We start from the raw sequence: 21196 nt of genomic DNA, 5'->3' as shown, positions 1-21196 counted from the left end.
CTCTTGCACTGACCCTCCGCAAGATTCAGCTTCAGACACTGGCATTTCGTTAGAAGTAGCAGGTGGGAAACCGAGAGGTGGTGCAATTCCTATTTTAAACCACTGTGAGGACTAGCCTTTTACACTTGAAATATAAATTAATTTGGAATCAGGCGAAGTCTCTGCATGGATATTGCACCAAAAATCAGACCCTTTTTTTACTGCACCTGCTGCCTGCTTGGCCTCTGTCTGCACTGTGCATGGAGAGGAGCCAAGGATGCTGCCTCCAGCAGGATGGCTCCTAAACTAATTGCAAACACAGGGCAAAGTGTTCTGCTGAAAAGCACATGGGATAGCAATGAACGCTTGCAGGGCCAGTGGCCATGCCAGGCCCATTTGTAAAAGAGGTGGGACATCCTATTTCACCTTTAGTTTAGGAAGGAGCATCTTGCTCACCAGCTCCTGCCGTGGCTGCAGGCTGGCCCTGGGTCCTGCAGTTGGGCACGCCATGGCTCAGCTTCATCAACAATCTCAAAGATTTCTGCTTTGTTCAGCTCATTTATGCGAATAATAAGCAGGAACAGAGTGACAGTCTTGCCAAGAAAAAGAAAACTGTTGTATAATGATATTTTAGTTATCTTTAAATAGGAAGGTGACTGGCACATTACACTTGACTCAAGTCACTACTGTAGTTAGAATTGACAAGGCCCCTGAGTTATTCTGTGCAGCCAATAATCTCTAAACAAGCAAACTGGGTTTTCAGCAGGAGCATTTCTGTGGATATCTGATGTTTGTGATAAAGTTACACAGTTGTTCTTAGTAAGCTGTTGTTGGTTTTGTATATATTTTATGTATATAAAGTTGTCATGAGAATAGAGTTAGATTTTGAAAATAAAGAACTTTAATGACAGCCATGCTTTCAGAGCTGCTGATGATAGGCAGCAGCAGGATTAACATTTTCCCTTATTATTTCGACTAAAAAACTTGGAAGGTCGCATTTAAACCAGTAGCTGTTATTTCCCTCTGCCAACAAAGTGTATTTAAAATTTCAGCAACCAACCTTCCCTCTGCAGCAGCTGTGGTTTAAAATGCAAAACTGTGGCAGTTTCTTGAAGGAAGCGGATGGCTGTGCACTGTCCATGAAGACACACCCTGTCAGCTCAGCCAGAGTTTGTTCGGTACATGGTCTGCAAGTGGGGGATGGGTACCCCCATCCCCTCCCCCTGACAGTTATCACAGAAACACAGGTCTCCCTGGTCTCTCCTGCTGCCTCCCATGGTGCTGGCACCCATCCCCAGGCTATGTGACTGCTGGAGGTTGTGTCACCCACAAAAGGACACATGATGTACTATGCAGTACAAAACTGGAGGGATGAATTAAGTCCAAACATAAAGAGCCTCATTTTATAGGAGCACGTGAGTGAAGTGGACACACAGTTACTGCCCCGAGGACACTGCTGTGTCCCTGTGTTTGTAAAAACCTATCTGCCCACACCAGGATCAACAGAGGAGCACGTGGCTGCCTAACTTCACAGGGCACTGCCCAGATCTGGACTAGCCCAAGGATTAGTTGATATATGGAGTTAGGGCATTGCTTTCTCACTGGGGCCCCAAGCTGCCTTTGCCCTGGCAAAAGGGACATCAGCATTGGGCCCTTTGTTGTTGTTAATCAAGGTGTGGTATTTCTATTTAATAAAAGATCTGCCTCAGGTAATTAGCCCGCTCATGGTATGCTTTAGGTCAGTCACTGCCAACACGGTAAGTTTCCCATATAATATAATAACCCATATGTGAAAAATATAGGTTAAAAAGAAGGTAATTAATGTTTAGGGCAAGAACTATTTACACCTGTCCTATTGGCAGCAGGGAAGGAGTTTTGTAAGCAAGGGAAAATGAAATTTGAATGGTTTCAGTGAAACCTCTATGTCTGATAGCTCACCTGTGCAAGGAAGAGTCCTTGGAGCAGAGATGCTGAACTGAGGGGCTCGTAAGCCTGGTTCCTGGTAGGCTGGCAGTTGTTAACATCCATCTAACATGGTGTTGAACAGTCAAGCAGGATTTACCTTTTTCTGAGAAGAAAAGAAGACAGTCTTGTTTCAGGTCCTGATAATGAGTCATTGTCTAGTTAGTTGTCTCCAAAACACAACCTTTCTCATTAGTAATATTTTTGTCTGTCTCTCTTTTATGAATCTATGTCATCAAGATCAGGTATACCTTCTTTCTCAGAGACTAAAAATCAAGTAAGACATTACATTTTAATGTAGCTTAAAGTTTTGCCTCTACTAGCATTCATCACACACAGTGGATGTACTGAAATCAGTTTGGCTTTACTAAGGCCACTAGGCCCATAGTATTAGCTCATGTCTTGCATTCACCCACAATATATAATAGCAAGTTTTCACAACCAGTTTACCATGGACTAAAAAAAGTGCACAAGTAGGGTTGAACACTTCAGAAAATGGTATTTTTGGAAACCATTTTCTTGAGAGGGATTGCTTTTCAACATGAAAAGGTTAGGTTGTATTGGTAGCCCATTTTGTAAGGCAGTAATAACAGGAGAGGAGAGCTCTCAGACCAAACAAGCTTGTGTTCTTTTTCTCATCAAGGTAGAATCACAGAATATTCTGAGTTGGAAGGGACCCATAAGGATCATTGAGTCCAATTCTTAAGTCAATGACCTGTACCCATTGGCATTATTAGCACTAATACCACTGACCTTGGCATTATTAGCACCAAGTTTTAACCAACTGAGCTAATCTCAGGGTATATGAAATCTGAACTCTGTGAAGGTGTTGATTGTGACATGTGGCAATGAATAAGTTGTTGTGTGTATTTAGTTAAATCAATTGGGGTTACATGGGCTAACTTTCTTAGGCAGTACTTACTTATGAAACCCAGCCCTACGGAGCTGCACAGGAAAAAAAAAACCTAAACCACATTTGGTCATAAATCTTGATTCCTAGTAAATTAGATAGGAATAAATGCATTTTAGGTTCACTAGGAATTTTTAGTTATGCACTATCACAAACAGTGTATGATAGTGTCTGCAGCAAAGGTGGCCATCAGCACTTAGGAGTAGCTTCAAGAACAGCTTCCAGTACTAGAAATCATCCTGCTGGTGCGATGCAAAGTGCTGGAGAACATGCCAGTTCCTGCATGGCCACTGAATTACCAGCAGGTTTCTGGTGATCAGGAGAGGCTTTGCTTCATCTCTCCTCACTCCGCAATCCCACTGCTCACCTGTAGCTTTCTAGGCTTCTGCCCCAGCAACCAAGCCCTGCAGATAACAGAATACAGAGACTTTTATTTTGTAAGTTGACCCAAAACTGATAGCAATTACTCATTTCTAAACTTAGACAAAGTTGGGGTGATAAGTACTTCACTTGCCAACAGGTGGCTCATGTAAAGGTAATGATTATTTCCCCATAAAGTGTTTGTATAACAAGCTTTGCTTTCATTCTGGGAAAGGCAAAGTTACGTTTTTAGTAACAAATTGTCAAATGGCAAATGAAACTGTTTTACTCTGCCTTAATTTTCTTAATTATGGCAAATAATTCCCAGGAGTAAAATTGAAATATCTGACTGTTACAGGGGAACATTTGAATCTGAGAGAAATATGTTAATCAACAACATTTTAAAGCAAGAAGCTATCAAAACTGAGGTAATTCCATGAAAGACCTTACTTCAAAGGAATTATGTTTTCTAAAGTATTGCTGAGTATCAGCATCAGTATTACTGCCCTCCATCTTCTTTATCTTCCCCTCTGATCTCCATATTTTTAAATTAAAATGGCTGAGAAGCATCAGTGTGTAACACTCGTGGTCCAAAAACACATGCAGAATAAGGTCCTACCACAGACCATGGTTCAGAGGTCTGGTTTCCCAATCCCAAATGCATCTAGGAGCTGAACTAAACACAGTGGTGCTTGCCCTGGCTGGTGCAGAGGCATCTCTGGGTACAGACCAGCACAATTCTGGGCAGCTCAAGAGCTTTACTGAAAAAAAATCTGAGGTGCTGAGCTGACTAGGATTTAAATGGATTTTTTTGACCATACAAATCAGACCTAAGTGCCTAAATCTTGTGCCATATTTCTATGGACTTGGGCTTGCTGTACTAGTGAAGGACCTGCCTGCATGGTAACCAATGCAATGGCCAAATCGTTCTAATGAAGGGTATATATATCTGAGTCCCTGTGGGACAGAGAGAAACCTGTGTCCCACTGAATAACAGAACTACATAGAATAAATAAATCTGGCCAAAGCTTTGGCCTTTTCTTTTTTTAAAAATAAACCTGTCAAACCCAGACTGGGAGCATTTATTATGGTGGTTTGCAGAGTTTCCTACTAGGAGCAGTGTATTTTGACAGTTCCACCCACAAATCGGTCATGAAGGCAAAACATGACAAATAAATCAGTGGATGAAGCAAAGACTGATAGAGTTGTAAAAAACAACTAGGGGGAGCCAATCATGTAGCACTCAGTATGTGGGATCTACTCAAAAGGGATAGAGCTGAATGCAAGGCTGTGGCATTTAAGATTAATAAACACAAGACATGCCTGCTACATGGGACATAACACCAGCAAGTGGTGCTTCTACAAAGGATTTGAGGCTAAAATTGAAGGGGGGGAAAAAACCAACTCCATGTGGTTTGTTAGTAGGTGTGAAGAAACAAACCTTGGCAATACCAAGATGTGGGAAGAAGTAGCAACGTTCTTCATCCCTGTATATAGGAAAGGTAAAAAAAGCTGAAACCCTAGAGAAATGCCCAAAGACCCACAAGCAATTTTAGGTGAAAAAAGACTAATGGTGAAGAGTTCAGTTTGCAAGTTTTATTAAAAACACAGAGTTGTGGCTTGATTGCACAATTTAAATATCACTATAAGACAAAAGCTGAAGTCTTTAAAGACTCTTTAGTCTATCACAGAAAGGTTTAACAAGTAATCCTATCTGGAAGCAAAGCCAGACAAATTCCCATGAGAAATACAGCATACTTGCTTGTCTGATGGCGTGATTAGCAAACATGCCATATAAGGAGGAGAGGAGTCTACAGCTCTTTGATTCCTTAAAGCCAAGGTCCCTTTGGAAGATATGATTTACTCAGATAAATATTATAAGACTCAGTGTACAAATAACAATAAAATGTAATGGTCCATGTCATATATAATCACTCATATTAAATAGTCTGGTGGACATTTCCAGCTTTAAACGTCAATGAATTAACAATTCTCAGAGTCCCAGAGTGTGTTATTTAGTTGTGCTCAGAGAGGAAGCCCACTGCCTTGCAGCTAAGGTCAACAGCATGATCATCTCCTCCTGTATATCTGCATTTCTTGCTCTTTGCCTGTGTTCAAATGCTCAGAATCAGGTTTCTGAGATTTGCCTTCCTCTCGCTGGCTCAACTTGCAGATCTCTGCTGGCTGCTTGGTCTAAAATAAGTTGCCTGTCTTAAGGGAGTGATTCTCTTCAGCTTTTGTGAAGTCCTATTGTAATAATGGAAGACAAACATGTCAGACATTGTAACACAAGCAGCAGGCAACTCAGAAGCTTGTCAGATCACCCTTTGCACAAGACAACAAGAATTGTCCTCCCCTGAGGCTAATATGTAATGTAATGTGTGAAATGTACTCAACCGTACTCAACAGTTACTGCGAAGGTCTAGAGGAACAAAGGGTTGTTATCCTATGGAAACGTGCTTCTCATGCATTTGCCGTCTTTCACCATGGAATATGCCACCTGGTATATTAACTGAGGAATGACTTTGGCATCCTGTGGCAGCAGCTCTTGATGCCAGGGAGGTACAGGAAGGTGATCCTCAACCACCTTCCTCAAAGAGGGGCTGTGCCTATGTCCAGGATACACTCCTTCTGCAGTATCACTCCTCAGGCTGGTGTGGCTAGTTCCTCTTCTTTTCTGCAGCCTTTGTCACAGTTTGAAAAACAAACTTGTAGAACTATAGGAAAACAAAACAGAGAGGTGGAATTCTGGTGGTAGCTAACAGATTTTAACAAGTGTCCTCCTTCTTCCTTTGCCCAGGTTTTATCAGGCTGTGAATGAGTTTGACACCATGACCGCTGAGGACTCCACTGCAAGGATGAGCAATGATTCCACCAATGTGTCTACCACAAAAGTCCCTGAAGGTGTTGCTGGTGCGCCCAATGAGGCAGCTCTGCTGGCGCTCATGGCCCGCACTGGATACAGCATGATCCAGGAGAATGGGCAACGCAAGTACGGTGGCCCTCCTCCAGGCTGGGATGGCCTGCACCCTCCTCGCGGCTGTGAAGTCTTCGTGGGCAAAATCCCCCGTGATGTCTATGAAGATGAGCTGGTCCCCGTGTTCGAGTCTGTTGGCCGCATCTACGAAATGCGCTTGATGATGGACTTTGATGGGAAGAACCGCGGGTACGCCTTCGTGATGTACACACAGAAGCACGAGGCAAAGCGTGCAGTCAGGGAGCTGAATAACTATGAAATCCGCCCCGGCAGGCTGCTGGGTGTGTGCTGCAGCGTGGATAACTGCCGGCTCTTCATTGGAGGCATTCCCAAGATGAAGAAGAGAGAGGAGATCCTGGAAGAGATCGCCAAGGTGACAGAAGGTGTGCTGGATGTCATTGTGTACGCCAGCGCTGCAGACAAGATGAAAAACAGAGGTTTCGCCTTTGTGGAGTATGAGAGCCATCGAGCAGCTGCAATGGCCAGGAGGAAACTCATGCCGGGAAGGATCCAGCTATGGGGACATCAGATTGCTGTTGACTGGGCAGAACCAGAGATAGATGTGGATGAAGATGTCATGGAGACTGTTAAAATTCTCTATGTAAGGAATTTAATGATTGAGACCACAGAGGACACCATTAAAAAGGTCTTTGGTCAGTTTAACCCTGGCTGTGTAGAGAGAGTGAAAAAAATACGTGATTACGCCTTTGTGCACTTCACAACCAGGGAAGATGCCATTCATGCCATGAACAACCTTAACGGTATCGAACTGGAAGGCTCGTGCCTGGAAGTTACCTTGGCCAAGCCAGTAGACAAGGAGCAATACACTCGCTACCAGAAAGCAGCAAAAGGAGGGGCTGCGGCAACGTCCGAAGTAACTCAGCAACCTAATTATGTTTACTCTTGTGATCCATACACGCTAGCATATTATGGATATCCATACAATGCCTTGATTGGGCCCAACAGAGATTACTTTGTGAAAGGTTAGTAAGCACAATTAGGGGATATGATGGGCAGGTTTGATCTCAGGCTGATGCAACCCAAGTCTGCCCGAACCAAAAGACAGATGGTGCTATGCAATTTTTTCTTAAATACTCTTTTATAGGTATTTTTGCCATATTTCTGTTTGGTCTCACTGTAATTTGTGACTATACAAATTGTAGTTATCTATAAATAATTGGTAACATACAGGCTAGTAGAAGGGAGGCATCAAAAATATGGTTAAGAATGAGATAATGGACCAAGCATGGGATGGGGAAGAGAGAGATCTGGGTGTTATGAGTGCTGTACTAACTCTGAGTGGGTCTAAGGATTCCAGTTTCTGATGTCTCCTTCCAAAGAAGGAAGCTGGATCCTAGGTTTTAGCAATCATGACAGAGTGCTCTGGAAGTGTGGGTATGATGACCTGGTCATCCAAAGGGAGGGATGTCAGAGAAAGCCTTAGCTAGGAGCTCTCTAGGTATCGTTTACCCACTGCATTAAAACGACAGTCGTGCTGTGTCCTTTATAAAGTAATTTGAGAGCTACAAGCAAAAGGAATCGTGTGAGTGCAAAATAATTATTTTATTGTGTATACTTTCATTAGTTATCAGTTACAGTAATTAAAAATTAACCAAAAATCTGTTATTCATAAAGAACCCTATCGACTATAACTGCTGCTATAATTACAATTACGCTGTACTTCCAGGAGTTAGAGTTTCCTGAAATTTGATGTGTATTTCCATATAGCAGGCAGTTTAGTGTGAATATATTCTTAAGTACTTATGTAAACCAAGAAGTATTTTTAACCCTAGTCTATCAAGAATTTCAGCTTCTCCTCAGTTTCCAGATTTGTACTTGCCATGCACTATGAAGGAGTTGACTGATAGCCTAAATATTCAATTAGACCATCATTGAGTGCATTAATACTGCAGTGTTCAAAGTACTGTCGTAACACTTGTAGAGTTAACAAGATAAATAAAAGCAGTATTTTTGGAGATGGGGTATGTTCACATTTCTAATAAAATAGAGAGAAAACAAACAACACTAGTAAAAATATATGCAGTGGTGGGACAAAATTGGTTAAAGACCAGGAGAGGGTCCAGGTACCATCTCCACAGGGTCCCATCGTGGCCAGTTGAAAGACTGGGTCTCCTCTGGAGGACAGCTGAAAGCAGAAGCTGTTCCTAATGCACAGAAATCACTTTGAGGATCCTCTCTACTGAGTGCATTGAACCCTTAACACTTGCCACAAGAGTTGCACAGTATAAATGAACACCAATATAAATGCTCAGAGACATCAAAAGCAAAACAAATGTAGGCTTACTGGATGCTTTTAAGGCACTTCTGTTTTTCTAAGCAGGTTCACTAGGACTCAGATCATGCTAACTTCAACAGCCACATCTCTAAGCATGTGCCTCTGGATCTCAGCCTGGGGTCAATCGTGCTCCCCATGGGGCTGTTGCTCTCTGTTATTCACCATCCTCTTCTATGTTGTTATCATAAGCAGGCAGCATACGAGGCAGAGGGCGAGGTGCAGCTGGCAACAGAACCCCAGGCCCCAGGGGTTCCTACCTGGGGGGATACTCCGCCGGCCGTGGAATCTACAGCAGGTACCATGAAGGCAAAGGAAAACAGCAAGACAAAGGATATGAGCTGGTTCCCAACTTGGAGTTACCAGCCGTCAATCCGGTGGCCATTAAGCCTGGTGCAGGTTAGTATGTGCAAGGAGGGGAGGAAAGTAGGGGTGGCGGGCAAGTCCCCACTCCAAGCTCTCTGTCAGGCATGCAAGGGCTCCTCCAGGGCCAGCCCACGACTGCAACGGTGAGGACAGCCCCAGTGCTCCCCTGTGCTAGATGCCTCCTGGCTCTAGACAGGCTTTCTTCAAACAAGTGGCACATGGCAGGACAGGGGACAGGATCATCTGGGAACTCTTGAGGCCAAAGAAAAGAAGGGCTGAAGCAATGCCCACCCCTCCCATCCCCTTTTCCACTTCCTCAGGAGGAAGCAGACTTTCCTCTCCATCTAGTTACATACACTAGAGCATGGTTTCTAAGAGCAATCTTCCTCTCTTTTAATGTCTTCAATGCTAATTTCACCCTGGGAGATTCTTATCCTAGATTTCCAACCAGGCCAGAACTCTCCCCTTTAAATTTGTTTTTCTCCAGTGCTATGAGGCTGAGAAAAGGACCTGGGGCTTTCCCATTGCAGGAAAGTCTCTGACAAGGCAAGCTCCTCCATCACCATCAGCAGCATGGAGAAGGAGCAATACAAGGACCCCTAAGGGTCCAGCTTGCAGCAATACAATGCATAGAGGAGAGTCCTCATCTCTTCTGGGCTGTGGCAAGCCAGCCCAAGGACTGGGGCAGGGGTTGGCCCCTTCTGCCACTTTCTCCGCTGACTATCCAGCCCTTGCCATTCCCAGGTGAAGAAGACTGGAGAACTGCAAGTACTCAGGATCCTGTTTGGAAAGATTTTTATTTGAAAAATTAGCCTGGAAAGAAGGTCCTTGCAGGTGATGGGGACAAACCCCCTTGCAGAAGTCCTCATGTCTTCTCCTCATTCCTTTCCATGTAAACTGTAACTGCAGGATCTAAGCGGTGTTTTATAATATAGCTACAGTGGTTTCCCAAAACATGCTCCATACTGTCAGTGAAAACTACAGCTTGCATCTAATGAATCATAGAATCATAGAATCAACCGGGTTGGAAAAGACCTCTGAGATCATCAAGTCCAAGGCTGTGAAGAGTTCTTCATAACAGCTAGGTGAGACAATGTGAGAAGTCTAGAGACAAAGGAAGGCTGTTAAGATTAGAGCTATTTCTGAAGACAGATCAGATTTCCTGAGAAAACTACCCACTCAAAATCAGAAAATATTACCACTATGTGTGTTTGCAGAGATACTTCAGGAATTCCAGGTATTACTAAAGGATGCTTGAAAGGTGATCTTTGAAATGAATGCCTATTAGTGGTGTCTGTATTTCATTTGACTGCCAAACAAAAGCTTGAACCTCAAGTCTAAATGTTTCTACACTTAAAGCATGTTGAGATTCAGATTTTTTTTATCAGACCTTCCCCGCTCATATGGTTCCAGCACAGCCTTTGAACACAGAAGTACCTGTTCAGTTTTCCCCAACCAGATCAGCTGATCCAGTGAGAGGTACCACATGCAAGACTTACCTCTCTTATGAAGAGGGTATGACTCTGAAAGCACATTACCAGATGTACCAACTCTGCAAAGTTACCTACTGCCTAGAACAATCTTAAAGCTCATTTCTTTGCAAATGGTTAGAAAATTCCTGAGAGGTCACCCCAATACCCTAGGTGCCTGTTCCTGCTTTTCTGCTAGAGGTTACTACAGAATGAAGCATGTGAACTCTGCCTTTGCCTGGTGAGAAATTATCCAGGATATTTAAACCAGAAATAAAACTAGTTTGAGCTGACCAGGTGGACTCGGTGTAAAAGGAGAACTGGAAAACCTCATGAGTGGGGGTCTCTGCTTGATGAAATAGTAGTATTCCACTCGCAGAGGAAACATCTCTGCTGGAAAGATATCTGGTTGCAGTCTCTAGGATCAAAACAAGAGTACTGCTTTCAGGCACGTCCTTCCAGCAAACAGAATTGCACACTTTCTCATTGCAAAGTTTCATTGCACTGAAAGAAACCTATGTGCATATTCGGCTTCATTTCTGACTTACTGGTTGCACCTCCCGTAGGTACCAACATCACCTCTTAGTCCATCACCTCTTATTTATTGATTACTTTGTTTTCTTTGTTAAAAGGCTTGCAAGCTGAATGCTGCATGAAGTGCCAGTGAAGAGCTTTGGACCACTAACCCAATGTCCCTGCCATGGGCAGGGATGTATTTCACTAGTTCAGGTTACTCAAAGGCTCATCCAACCTGAACTTGAACACTTCCAATAATTGGGCATCCACAACTTCTCTGGGCAACCTGTTCCAGGGACTCATCATAGAGTATGCCTTCCTTACATCCAATCTAAATCTACTCTCTTGCAGTTTAGAACTGTTACCCCTTGTCCTATCACTACAGGCCTTACTAAAACGTTTTTCATATAAGCCCCCTTTAAGTACTGAAAGACTACAATAAGGACTTCCCAGAGTCTTCTTTTCTCCAGGCTGAACAACCCCAACTGTCTCAGTCTGACTTCACAGCAGAGGTACTCCAGCCCTCTGAACATTCTCTGGAATGTTCTCCAACAGGTTCACATTCCCAGAGCTGGACACAGTACTCCATGTGGACAGTTACCAGAGCTGAGTAAAAGGGCAGAATCACCTCCCTTGAACTGCTGGCCATGCTGCTTTTGATGCAGCCCATGATATAGCTGGCTTTCTGAGCTACAAGCATATGTTGCTGGGTCATGTGCAATTATTGTGATTATTGGAAATGCTTGGCAAAGCACATTTCTTCCCTAAGCAATGCCATGAAGCTCTGCTTTGAACCACGTACAAACTCACCATCTCTGAACACTATCATTCTGACCAGAGTGTTTTCCCTTTGTCTGAAAGATTATGGCTCAGTTTATTTCAGGTTGTCCAATTTTGGCATGATGGAGACTTCCAAAGAGCAATTTCTTTTTTTTTTTTTTTCATTAAATAGATTGATTTTGTAGCAGACAGATGGGATAAAACATATTTAGCCAAGCTAGTCCTGGGAAATGCATAATAGTAAATCAGCTGATATTTCACAGAGTTGGCCAAAGGAGGGTATGTAAACCAGACCAGTTGCTGCCTGTAACTTCTGGAGTACAAACCACATTTTTCTGTCCTGAAGCTGCTCTTCATATTGATCTCAACAGCTGGAGTGGGGACCCCACTGGGATACTGCACACTCCTACCCATCCTTGTGCTCAGACCATGCTCTTGGTCAAGGGGAGGACAAGAGGTCGTCAGAAGGGGCTGTGTAAATCCAGGTCGCAGGTTCCAGTGCCCAGCAGGACTCTGGCCCTAAAACATCCATGCCAGGAGCATGGGGGAAAACTCCAGACCAAGCAATTAGCAGCAAGTCCATTACTATGCATCAGCCATGGTGCTCCCACCCATGGGTAGGACAGAGGTGCCTCAGATCTCCTGCATGCACATGAGGCTAGCTGCCCTTGTAAGAGCAGCACAGGATCACTGCTGGAGAGTTTACACATCTGGGAGGGAGAGCTCTTTGAGATGAAGTCATGGAAACTCTTTCCCAATGCATCTGATATGTCTGGTCTCTCCTAGTGGCCATCCCTGCCATTGGTGCACAGTACTCCATGTTTCAGGCTGCACCACCAGCCAAGATGATGGAAGATGGTAAAATCCACACTGTTGAACACATCATCAACCCTATAGCTGTCCAGCAGGACCCAGCCAGTGCAGCAGCTGCCGCAGCAGCCGCAGCTGCAGCTGTAATACCAGCGGTCTCAACGCCTCCTCCCTTCCAGGTGAGCTCAGCATGGAAGTCCTGCTTCCCATACATCCTACTTCCCATACATCCTGCTATGTATACCCAGTGTGGGGGGAAGACTAGTCTCTTGCCCTGCTTCTGTTCAGGAGATGCTGTTGAGGATGTTACGGTGCCCAACAGCCCTGCAGTTCATCTGACCTGTCTTAGACATCTGCACATTGGGCGACTGCTTTCCCCACTATGGGGGACCCAAACTGTGAGGGAGGAACAGCCTCCCTTGATAGCATAACTCTCAATCAAGAGGGCATGCACTGCCTACCCCCTCATTATCTGCTTCTCTTCTAGGGGTTTTGCAATTCAGAGTGTGGAAGCAAGATGTAACAACAAATTAAGCACTTCTTTTGAGGTCTTTACCCTTTCCTTTCAGGGTCGACCCATCACGCCAGTGTACACCATGGCTCCCAATGTGCAGCGGATCCCCGCAGCCGGGATTTATGGGACAAGTTATGTGCCATTCGCGGCACCTGCTGCGGCAACAGCAACAATAGCCACGCTACAGAAGAACGCCGCTGCTGCTGCTGCTGCTGCCGCCTATGGAGGATATGCTGGCTACATCCCCCCAGCTTTCCCAGCTGCCACCATCCAGGTGCCCATCCATGACATCTACCAGACGTACTGAGACTGCCAGCAGAGGAGGATGGCAGAGAAACACACACTGAAGGAACACTTTACTATTTATGAAGAAAGAACCGTCTGCAAAAGAGTAAATATTTGGGCTTGGTAAACTGATGCAGAAAGTGAAGAATGCCATAGAAAAATGTGTTCGAAATATTTTCTATGCTTGAAGGTTTCACTAACTTTTTTAGGCTATTTTTAAAATTTAACAGGCCTATATTCATACATTTCCAAAGGACCTCAATGCATCCAGCCCACCGCTGACATGCATTTATACGCATTGTAGTGGGATTGCATAGGGTCTTTTTTTTTTTTAGCAGTTATATTTTCAATATATTTGTGGTATGAAGGTTATTTTTTAGTAATTTCTGCACTCCAGAGATGTCTATTTTGTAGTGCCTTTAATAATATATCAGCTATATATTAAAAAGCACACCTGAGCAGCTAGGGAAAGTTTTAACAATATATTTTGAAGAATATATTCAATATTTAAGGAATACATACCTTAGTGTTTTGTTTTGTTTTGTTTTTTAAGAAAAAAACAACATGTATCTTATTTAAAAATTATACTGGAAAGTGCAATTTGAAAAATGTGCAAGACCTCTGCAGTTTTGTGCTGGCATTAATACAATCTGCTCTTTCTTATTTGAAATCACAAGTAACTAATACTGACTGTTTGGGAGAAAGAGAAAACGAAAAAAAGCCTTCTCACACATACCTCTTCACAGTGTGATTTGCAGGCTTGTCTTAAACAAAGGAAAGGCTCCAAGTTTTCCTTAACAACTGGATTTTCTATTTATTGAAGCTACTTGTAGTTGGAATATGTGCAGAAATGAGTAGCTGATATTTTACGCAAGGTGTCTTGACTTAGATCTTCATCCAGTATAAAGCCTAGGCTCTTTTTCAATGCTCTTTATTTTATTCTTTGAAGTATATGTTGTAGTGACTAAGAATGTATGCTGTCAAGAGCAGCCATGCTCTCACTGAGACGATATGCAGCATTACTTACCTATTGCTCCATCATGTTCCATGAGAAATTTCAAAGGTACTAGGTGTGGTAGTAATACTGGAATTAGTGAAACAGGGGCTAGCCCCCCTCCCAGCCTCCCTTCCACTTTTAATTTCCATTCTCCACAACTGGAGTTGTACATGCACATCGGGGCGGGAGTGATTAGACTCAATGATTTTAAGACATAGAGCTTGTAAATATCTTTTAATATACATTTTTAAAGTCATTTTATGTTGCAAATTTACATAGTATGTGGTTTGCCACAAAACAAGAACCTTTTATTGCGATATTATAAAAAAGTTTGTTTTATTAAGAAGTAAATATATTATTGCAGTGTTTTGTGGCCTGTTTAAAGGCTTTTATTTAGTAGTGCAGTGAATGTAAAACATAGTAAAATGGTAAAGAAATATCTTGCCCTTTGTATGAAGTGCATCAGCTCTGCAAACACAGCTCTGGTGACACAAGGTGCATAGCAGGGAGTCAGTAAACAATGTTCCTTTACTTTTTGTGGTATGAGTACCTACCAAAGGGGTTTTGCATTGAGTATATTTTGAAAACTGAATCACTCTCAGACTGCATCCAGCTCAGTTAAGTGACCTTTTTAATACGCTTCTTCTGCTTGCCTCAAAATTGAGCAGTTGTATTTTAGGTGCTCTTGCTCAGACAAGCTGAGCTCCCCTTGACCCTGTCGATCCATTACCAAAAGCACTGTGAGGTTAACCATTAGGTCGGACTCTGCCCTTCCACGCCCCTTCCCGGGATACTTTTTATTGTCTGTACCTGCCCATCTGAAAGCACATCCAGACCTCAGCCCCCAGGCCCTGCCCCTGTGTAGGGGAAGGGGAGGAGATATGGGCAAAGCCTGGGGAGCAGGAGGGAAAAGCCCCCAGGAGGAGGCCAGCACTGTATCCTCCAGTCCTCCAGGCTTTCCACGGCTCAGCCATGGGTCCTTAGGCCATGCACAAACACCCCTGGGGGCAAGAAAAGGCAGTCTAGTACTTTGGGCCCCTGCTGGCCTCCTTACAGCCCCATGCCATGGCTGACTCACAGAGGAGGGAGGAAGGGTGATGGCTTCCTTCCAAGTAATCCTCTCTGCCAGCAGGACAAGAGTCCTGCTGCTCACAGAGGTGGCAGGAAGAGAAAGGAGCCAATAAGGGCAAACCCTGATGTGCCCCAGGCCACCACTGGGTGCTGCCTTAGTCAGGGCAGGAGCAGGGAGTACCCAGGGATGGAGGCAGGACCTGGGGAATGCAGGCAGCCAGATCATGCTGAGCCTCCCGCCCATGCCTGTCTTTTACACTTTCTTCTAAACCATTTCATGTACACTACTACTGAGGTAAGTCTCATAACTTGAAATGTGAACATCTCTAGGTTAAGAACAAACTATTCTAAGGAAAAAAAAATATATATATAAAACAAAGCCAGTGTGCCTTATTCTCAAAAGAGCTGATATTTTAGATATTTTATTGTATCTCTTTTCTCTGTATTGTCAGAAGCCTCTGAGTTTATTTAGTTCTTGCTCCATTTACGGTACATTTCTAGGATGTAGTGAATAAAGCATTCTTTAAAAACAGAGACTGTTATTTCATTGCAACATCCCATTCTGCCAAGGCTGTGCTCTTCTCTGAGCTGGGAAGAGGGTGTTTGGGGCAGGAGGTGAGCAGGACACTGCAATCGGCATCCCCGTGAGCTCCTGCATGGAGGAGAGATGAACTGTCCCATTGGCTCCGCCACCCCACCACCTGCAGAGGACAGTGACCTCCCCAGCATGCATACTGGGTATCTCCCTAAATCTCTTTTTGCATCCAGTTTAGAGTCAATGCCTGGATGTGGATGGAGCTGAAGCTGGCATCCCTCTGTGCTGTCCATCCACCCAGTGCACAAACACCTGTAACTCTGTTGCATGTCCTCACTGCAGGGCAGGAGCACTGGGGACTGGCACATCATTTTCATCTCAACATGTTTCTTGCTTCAAATGTACAGAAAGCTAAGCTGTGCCTCTTGGCAGTATTTGCAGCTCTCCAGAATCCCTGGGTGTATCCTTGGTGTAAGTCCACCTCAAGAAAATTTGCTGCAAATACCAACTCTGGCGAGAAGAGCAGTGTGAGGCAGCAGAGGTAAATGACTTTATGTCATTTTCCAGAAGCCCTGCTAACCAGAGAGGTCCCACTTGCCAGGAAGGTATCAAATCTGACATCCATGTACAAGACAGGGCAGGAGGAGAAACCAGGAAACTAACAGGGGTGACCTTAGTGTACATACACTTAGTGTATGAGGGAAAGGCTGTGGATGTTGTCTGCTTTGATTTTTGTAAAGCCTTTGACACTGTCTTCCACAACATTCTTCTGGAGAAACTAGCTTCCCATGACATGAAGGGGCGTACTCTTCACTGTGTAAAAAACTGGCTGGATGGTCAGGCACAGAGAATGGTGGTGAATGGAGTTACATCCTGCTGGCAGCTGGTCACAAGTGGTGTTCCCCAACGCTCCGTGTTGGGTCCAGTCCTGTTTAATATCTTTGTTGATGACCTGAATGAGAGGATTGAGTTCACCCTCAGTCAGTTTGCAGATGACACCAAGTTAGGGAGGAGTGTTGATCTGCTGGAGAGTAGGAAGACTGCAGAGAGATCTGGACAGGCTGGATCAATGGCCCAAGGTCAACAGTACAAGGTTCAACATGGTGAAGTGCTGAGTCCTGAACCTGGGTCACAACAACCCCAGGCAGTGCTACAGTCTGGGGGCAGAGTGACTGGAATGCAGACCAGTAGAAAAGGACCTGGGGGTGCTGGTCAACAGCAGCTGAACATGAGCCACTAGTGTGCCCAGGTGGTCAAAAAGGCCAATGGCCTGTATCAGAAATAGTGTGGTCAGCAGGACCAGGGCAGTGATCATCCTCCCCCTATACTTGGCACTGGTGAGGCCACACCTCAAATCCTGTGCTCAGTTTTGTTCCCTTCAGTACAGGAAAGGCAATGAGGCACTGGACCAAGTCCAGAGAAGGGCAACAGAGCTGGTGAAGGTTCTGGAGCACAAATCTTATGAGGAGCAGCTGCGGGAGCTGGGGTTATTTAGCCTGGAGAAAAGGAGGCTCATGGGAGACCTTATTGCTCTCTACAATTACCTGAAAGGAAGTTGTATCAAGGTGAGGGTCGGTCTCTTCTCCCAGGTAACAAGCAATAGGACAAAAAGAAATGGCCTCAAGTTGTGCCAGAGGGGATTTAAATTGGTTATTAGGAAAAATTCCTTCACTGAAGGTGTGGTCAAGCATTGGCACAGGCTGCACAGGGAAGTGGTGGAATCACCATTCCCTGGAAGTGTTAAAAAAGCATGTGGATGTGCCACCTGGGACATGGTTTATCAGTGAACGCAGCAGTACTAGGTTAGCAGTGGGATTCAATGATCTTGGACATCTTTTCCAACCTTAATGATTCTATTATTCATTTGGATGAGAAAGAAATCCCCAGCAAACCATGGCCCTTTACAGGTGTTCAAACATGAGGCAAGCCCTTCACAAAAAGCAGTGTTTTCCAAGTGAGATGAAGAACTGTGCCACACTGAAATGTGTTTCTGGCCCTTTCCTTTTCCCTTTATCCAAGCTAACCCAGATTAAAATTAATCTACACGGGTTTTTTTAAACATACACTTCATGAGATAATTTCTTTATTTTCCTAGACTGCTGATTTCTGACTTCAGTTTTCTGAAATTAATGATTAACTCATTGTAAGGTCGAAATATACAAGACATTCTCAGGATATTAACGTACACAAGACCAGAGAAATGCAATTGTTCTTTCAAGATGACCTTGCTGCCTTGGGAATGTCAAGAGCTCTGCTGAGGTCTTAGGCAGTGTGACAACTCAAAATGCTGCCAAGGTGATCCCATTCCCTTTTTGAATGTCTTTCTTGGCGATCTTGAAGAGCAGGCGTGCACTTCCCTGGCTGGTATTGTCCTAAACTGCTAAAAACCATCTTTGACTTGGTTCAGGAAACACCACCCATTAACACCAACTGTGATACAACTGCTATATGAACAGATTAACAAGAAATTCAAGTGCATTAGCACCACTCTGAAATAGGAACATCTCATTGATATAAACATTAGAGCTCAAAGTATATGCAAAATGCACTTTTGATACATCCAAAAAGGTATATGCTGAACCTCATGTCCTTCTCTGTGGCTGGTGTTACACCCCTAACATATCCGGTCTGGAAGGGTCCTGAGTACCTACTGTGTGCCACAAAACTGGACCATCATGCTGACCTGTAAAATAAATAAACTTCAGACCTACCTCATAACAAAAGAAAATACCTCTGCGGTGCATCTAAAAGCCAGCAAAAGTCAGGGTTTATGCTCCAGTGTGTCAATTAAATGCTAAATCATACTTGACTGAGTTTTAGGGCCAAGTCCTGCCTGTCAGCAAAATGGTTGGAAGGGTGTTGCAGGGAGAAGCAGCAAGCTAGGGAATAGAAAAAGGCAGTTTTGTGGCACCAAGTCCTTCCCTCTTGGCACAAAGGCAGGCTGTGCCATGCAATTGTGATTGTTCAAGTTGCCAAAGAGGAAAGAGACTATGGAAAGTTTTGGAAATTTGGTACTGTAGAAGTATTTCCACATGAAGTATTTCCTGACAAGCTGATGAATTACATCAGATATTTTTTTTCTCCAGACAGAAGACCAGGACTGGACTTCACTTGTTTCCTAATCAAGGAAGACAGAAGCTCTGTCTCACATTTCTCGCTCAGGCAAAACTGCAGATCACACATGTGGGAGGTGAGCAGTCAAGGACTGTGTCTGTATTAGAAAACTTCATAGGGGAAAAATGTTCAGATGTGCTCACGTTTGTCCCATGTGCACCAAATGGGTGTCTTCCCAGCATAGCGACAGACATCTTCATCTATATAGGCTGCGCCAGTTTATGTTCTGCCCCATGCTGGGCCCCAGGGCTTCACCTCCATCTGCCCAGGACTCCCCACAGCTGTCTTTCCCCAGGGCATTGAAGAGACAAAATAACAAACTTGGGTTGTGGTCTGGTGCCCATCCTGATTGTTCCTGCTCTTCTGCATGCAGGTGGTTGCCACACTGAAGGAAGCTGGGTTACTTTCCATGTTCTGGCTGACACCATTGTACTTTTACTTTGAAGCAAGATATGCTTTTGTTCGAGTTTTTTTTCCCTCTTTCCAAACACACTCGTGTAATTTTTTCTAGATAGGTTGCACTTTGAGCCCATCCTTGTGTGTTTTTGCAATGTCACGGAAGTTCAGCCTTAGCTCAGCCGCTGCCAGCAATCCATGCACAGGTGGGAAGCAGGAAGCCACAGGTAAGCCAGAATATCTTCATGAAGCTGAAATAAATCCCTGCAAACAGCCTACACAAGCCACAGGAGTGACCTCAAGCTAACTAGCAGAGAGAAATATGCATTTAAATTGCTCAGAGGCAAACCAGCCTACTCTTAGAGCAGGTCCTTTGTTCCAAAACTTTGAAGCAATAACTACCACAAGCAATTCTCAGTCCTATAACAAATCTGTAGGATATGGACCAGGGTGTCTTACAGGCACTCAACAGGGCATGCAATAGCAAGGGGTTACTTATTAAACTTATTATGCATGCACTGGCTGTACACAGGACATCCTGAGTCTCTCGAGTCTTTGACTTTTCGGCTGCTGTCCCATGCAGGAGAGCTTTCTGGCCACATGGATAAGCTAAATATTCCCTTAAAGCTTGGCTTCATTCCAGGCAGACAGATCCCTTGGCTCACCAACCTTCATGCAGGACACAGAGGGTCAAAATCCTGGTCAGCAGCTGAAATGCTGTCACCCAAGTAACAACTGTACAGCTGCCGAGAGCTTGGCAGAGCACTGGAACAGTGAAACCCCAGGAGCTGCTTCCAGCACAGCCAACATGAGCTACTGATCATGGAAAAAGCAATCATGGAAATCTGCTCTAATTTGCAGTTGGGAAGAAAAATCAGCTCCTGTTTGGCACTGTATTCTCTCAAGTCCCAAGCTCCTTTATACCCATCACCCTTACTCAGGACCCAAATTCACACATGCTGATTCAAACCATCAACCTCCTCAGCATCTCTGGCAGGCAGGTTTTCACCAGGTTCATCCACCTTGCCTTTTCCTGAGCCCACTACCTGGCTCCAAGGGTGAACAGATATCACAAAAACAGGGGGAGCTCTGTTCCTATTTTCAAAAAAGCCTATGTGCTGCTCGAGGATCTCCTGCTGAGCTCACCTAGCATTTCTTAATTTCACCAGGGTGACTGAGACCTGGACCCCCTCCCTGCAGCATGTGTGAGGTTTTGAGACACTGATTAAGTGACTGTGTTACACATTTTGGCTTTCATACAAGTTTTTCTCAGTCTACTCCTTTTGGAGTTGGGACCAGAACACCACCAAGGTCTAAAAGGATTAAATTTAAGAGTAATAGATGGTATTTAAAATTTAAATTAAAAAAAAAAAATCCACTCCTTGAGTAAACAAACTTCCTTGTCTTTCTGTGACATCTTTGTGAGCGATAGGAAGGGAGGGAGAATACGGAAATGTACAGCACTTGGCACTGGTTACACCTCAAACTAGTTTTTCAACATTTTACAACCAGCTCTGGCCATGTGATCTGTGTGGAAAGATAAACTGAGACATTTAATCCTACTTTTCTTTTTTCTTTTTTTTCTTCTTTTTTTTTTTTTTTTTTTTTTTTTTTTTCACAAGGAAGTGAATTTCATGTGGTTGCGATCATTAAATTACAGTAAATGATTTGCCCGTAAGAGAAAAAAAAAATGCAACGGAGTGGTTAAACATAGGGAGGGCTGGGATAGGGCAGCTGTTTGTGACCAAATACCCTTCCCTAGCTTGAAAACTCAGTGAGCTTCATTGTTTCTCCCCGCCTGTGACACTTAGGGACGTGTCAGCTCATTGTAGGTGAGAATTGCCCACTATTTGCTTTTGTAA

General features: G+C 44.1%; 1 protein-coding gene and 1 long non-coding RNA gene across 6 annotated transcripts in view; both read left to right on the top strand.

Annotated features, from left to right (window-relative positions):
• Positions 1-15821, top strand: part of RBM47 (RNA binding motif protein 47) — a 78445-nt gene extending 62624 nt beyond the window's left edge. For 4 of the 5 annotated variants that reach the window (XM_018081690.1, XM_018081692.1, XM_018081693.1 and 1 more), the window contains exons 2-5: positions 6012-7171; positions 8674-8880; positions 12399-12601; positions 12992-15821. In XM_018081690.1, the coding sequence (XP_017937179.1) occupies positions 6012-7171; positions 8674-8880; positions 12399-12601; positions 12992-13243 (1822 nt within the window). In that variant the 3' untranslated portion in view covers positions 13244-15821. The remainder of the gene's footprint in view (positions 1-6011; positions 7172-8673; positions 8881-12398; positions 12602-12991) is intronic. The other variant, XM_018081691.1, reaches the window with a different exon arrangement.
• Positions 15822-18905: 3084 nt separating this feature from the next.
• Positions 18906-20548, top strand: LOC108641201. The gene is made up of 3 exons (XR_001921827.1): positions 18906-19014; positions 19450-19561; positions 20504-20548. It is a non-coding gene; the product is annotated as an uncharacterized LOC108641201 (long non-coding RNA).
• Positions 20549-21196: the final 648 nt, after the last annotated feature.

The sequence above is a fragment of the Manacus vitellinus genome, unplaced genomic scaffold (genome assembly GCF_001715985.3).
Source record: "Manacus vitellinus isolate BGI_N305 unplaced genomic scaffold, ASM171598v3 scaffold_0_pilon, whole genome shotgun sequence".
NCBI lineage: Eukaryota > Metazoa > Chordata > Aves > Passeriformes > Pipridae > Manacus > Manacus vitellinus.
The sequence above is the reverse complement of the archived record's forward strand: the minus strand, read 5'-3'. Positions and strand labels throughout refer to the sequence as shown.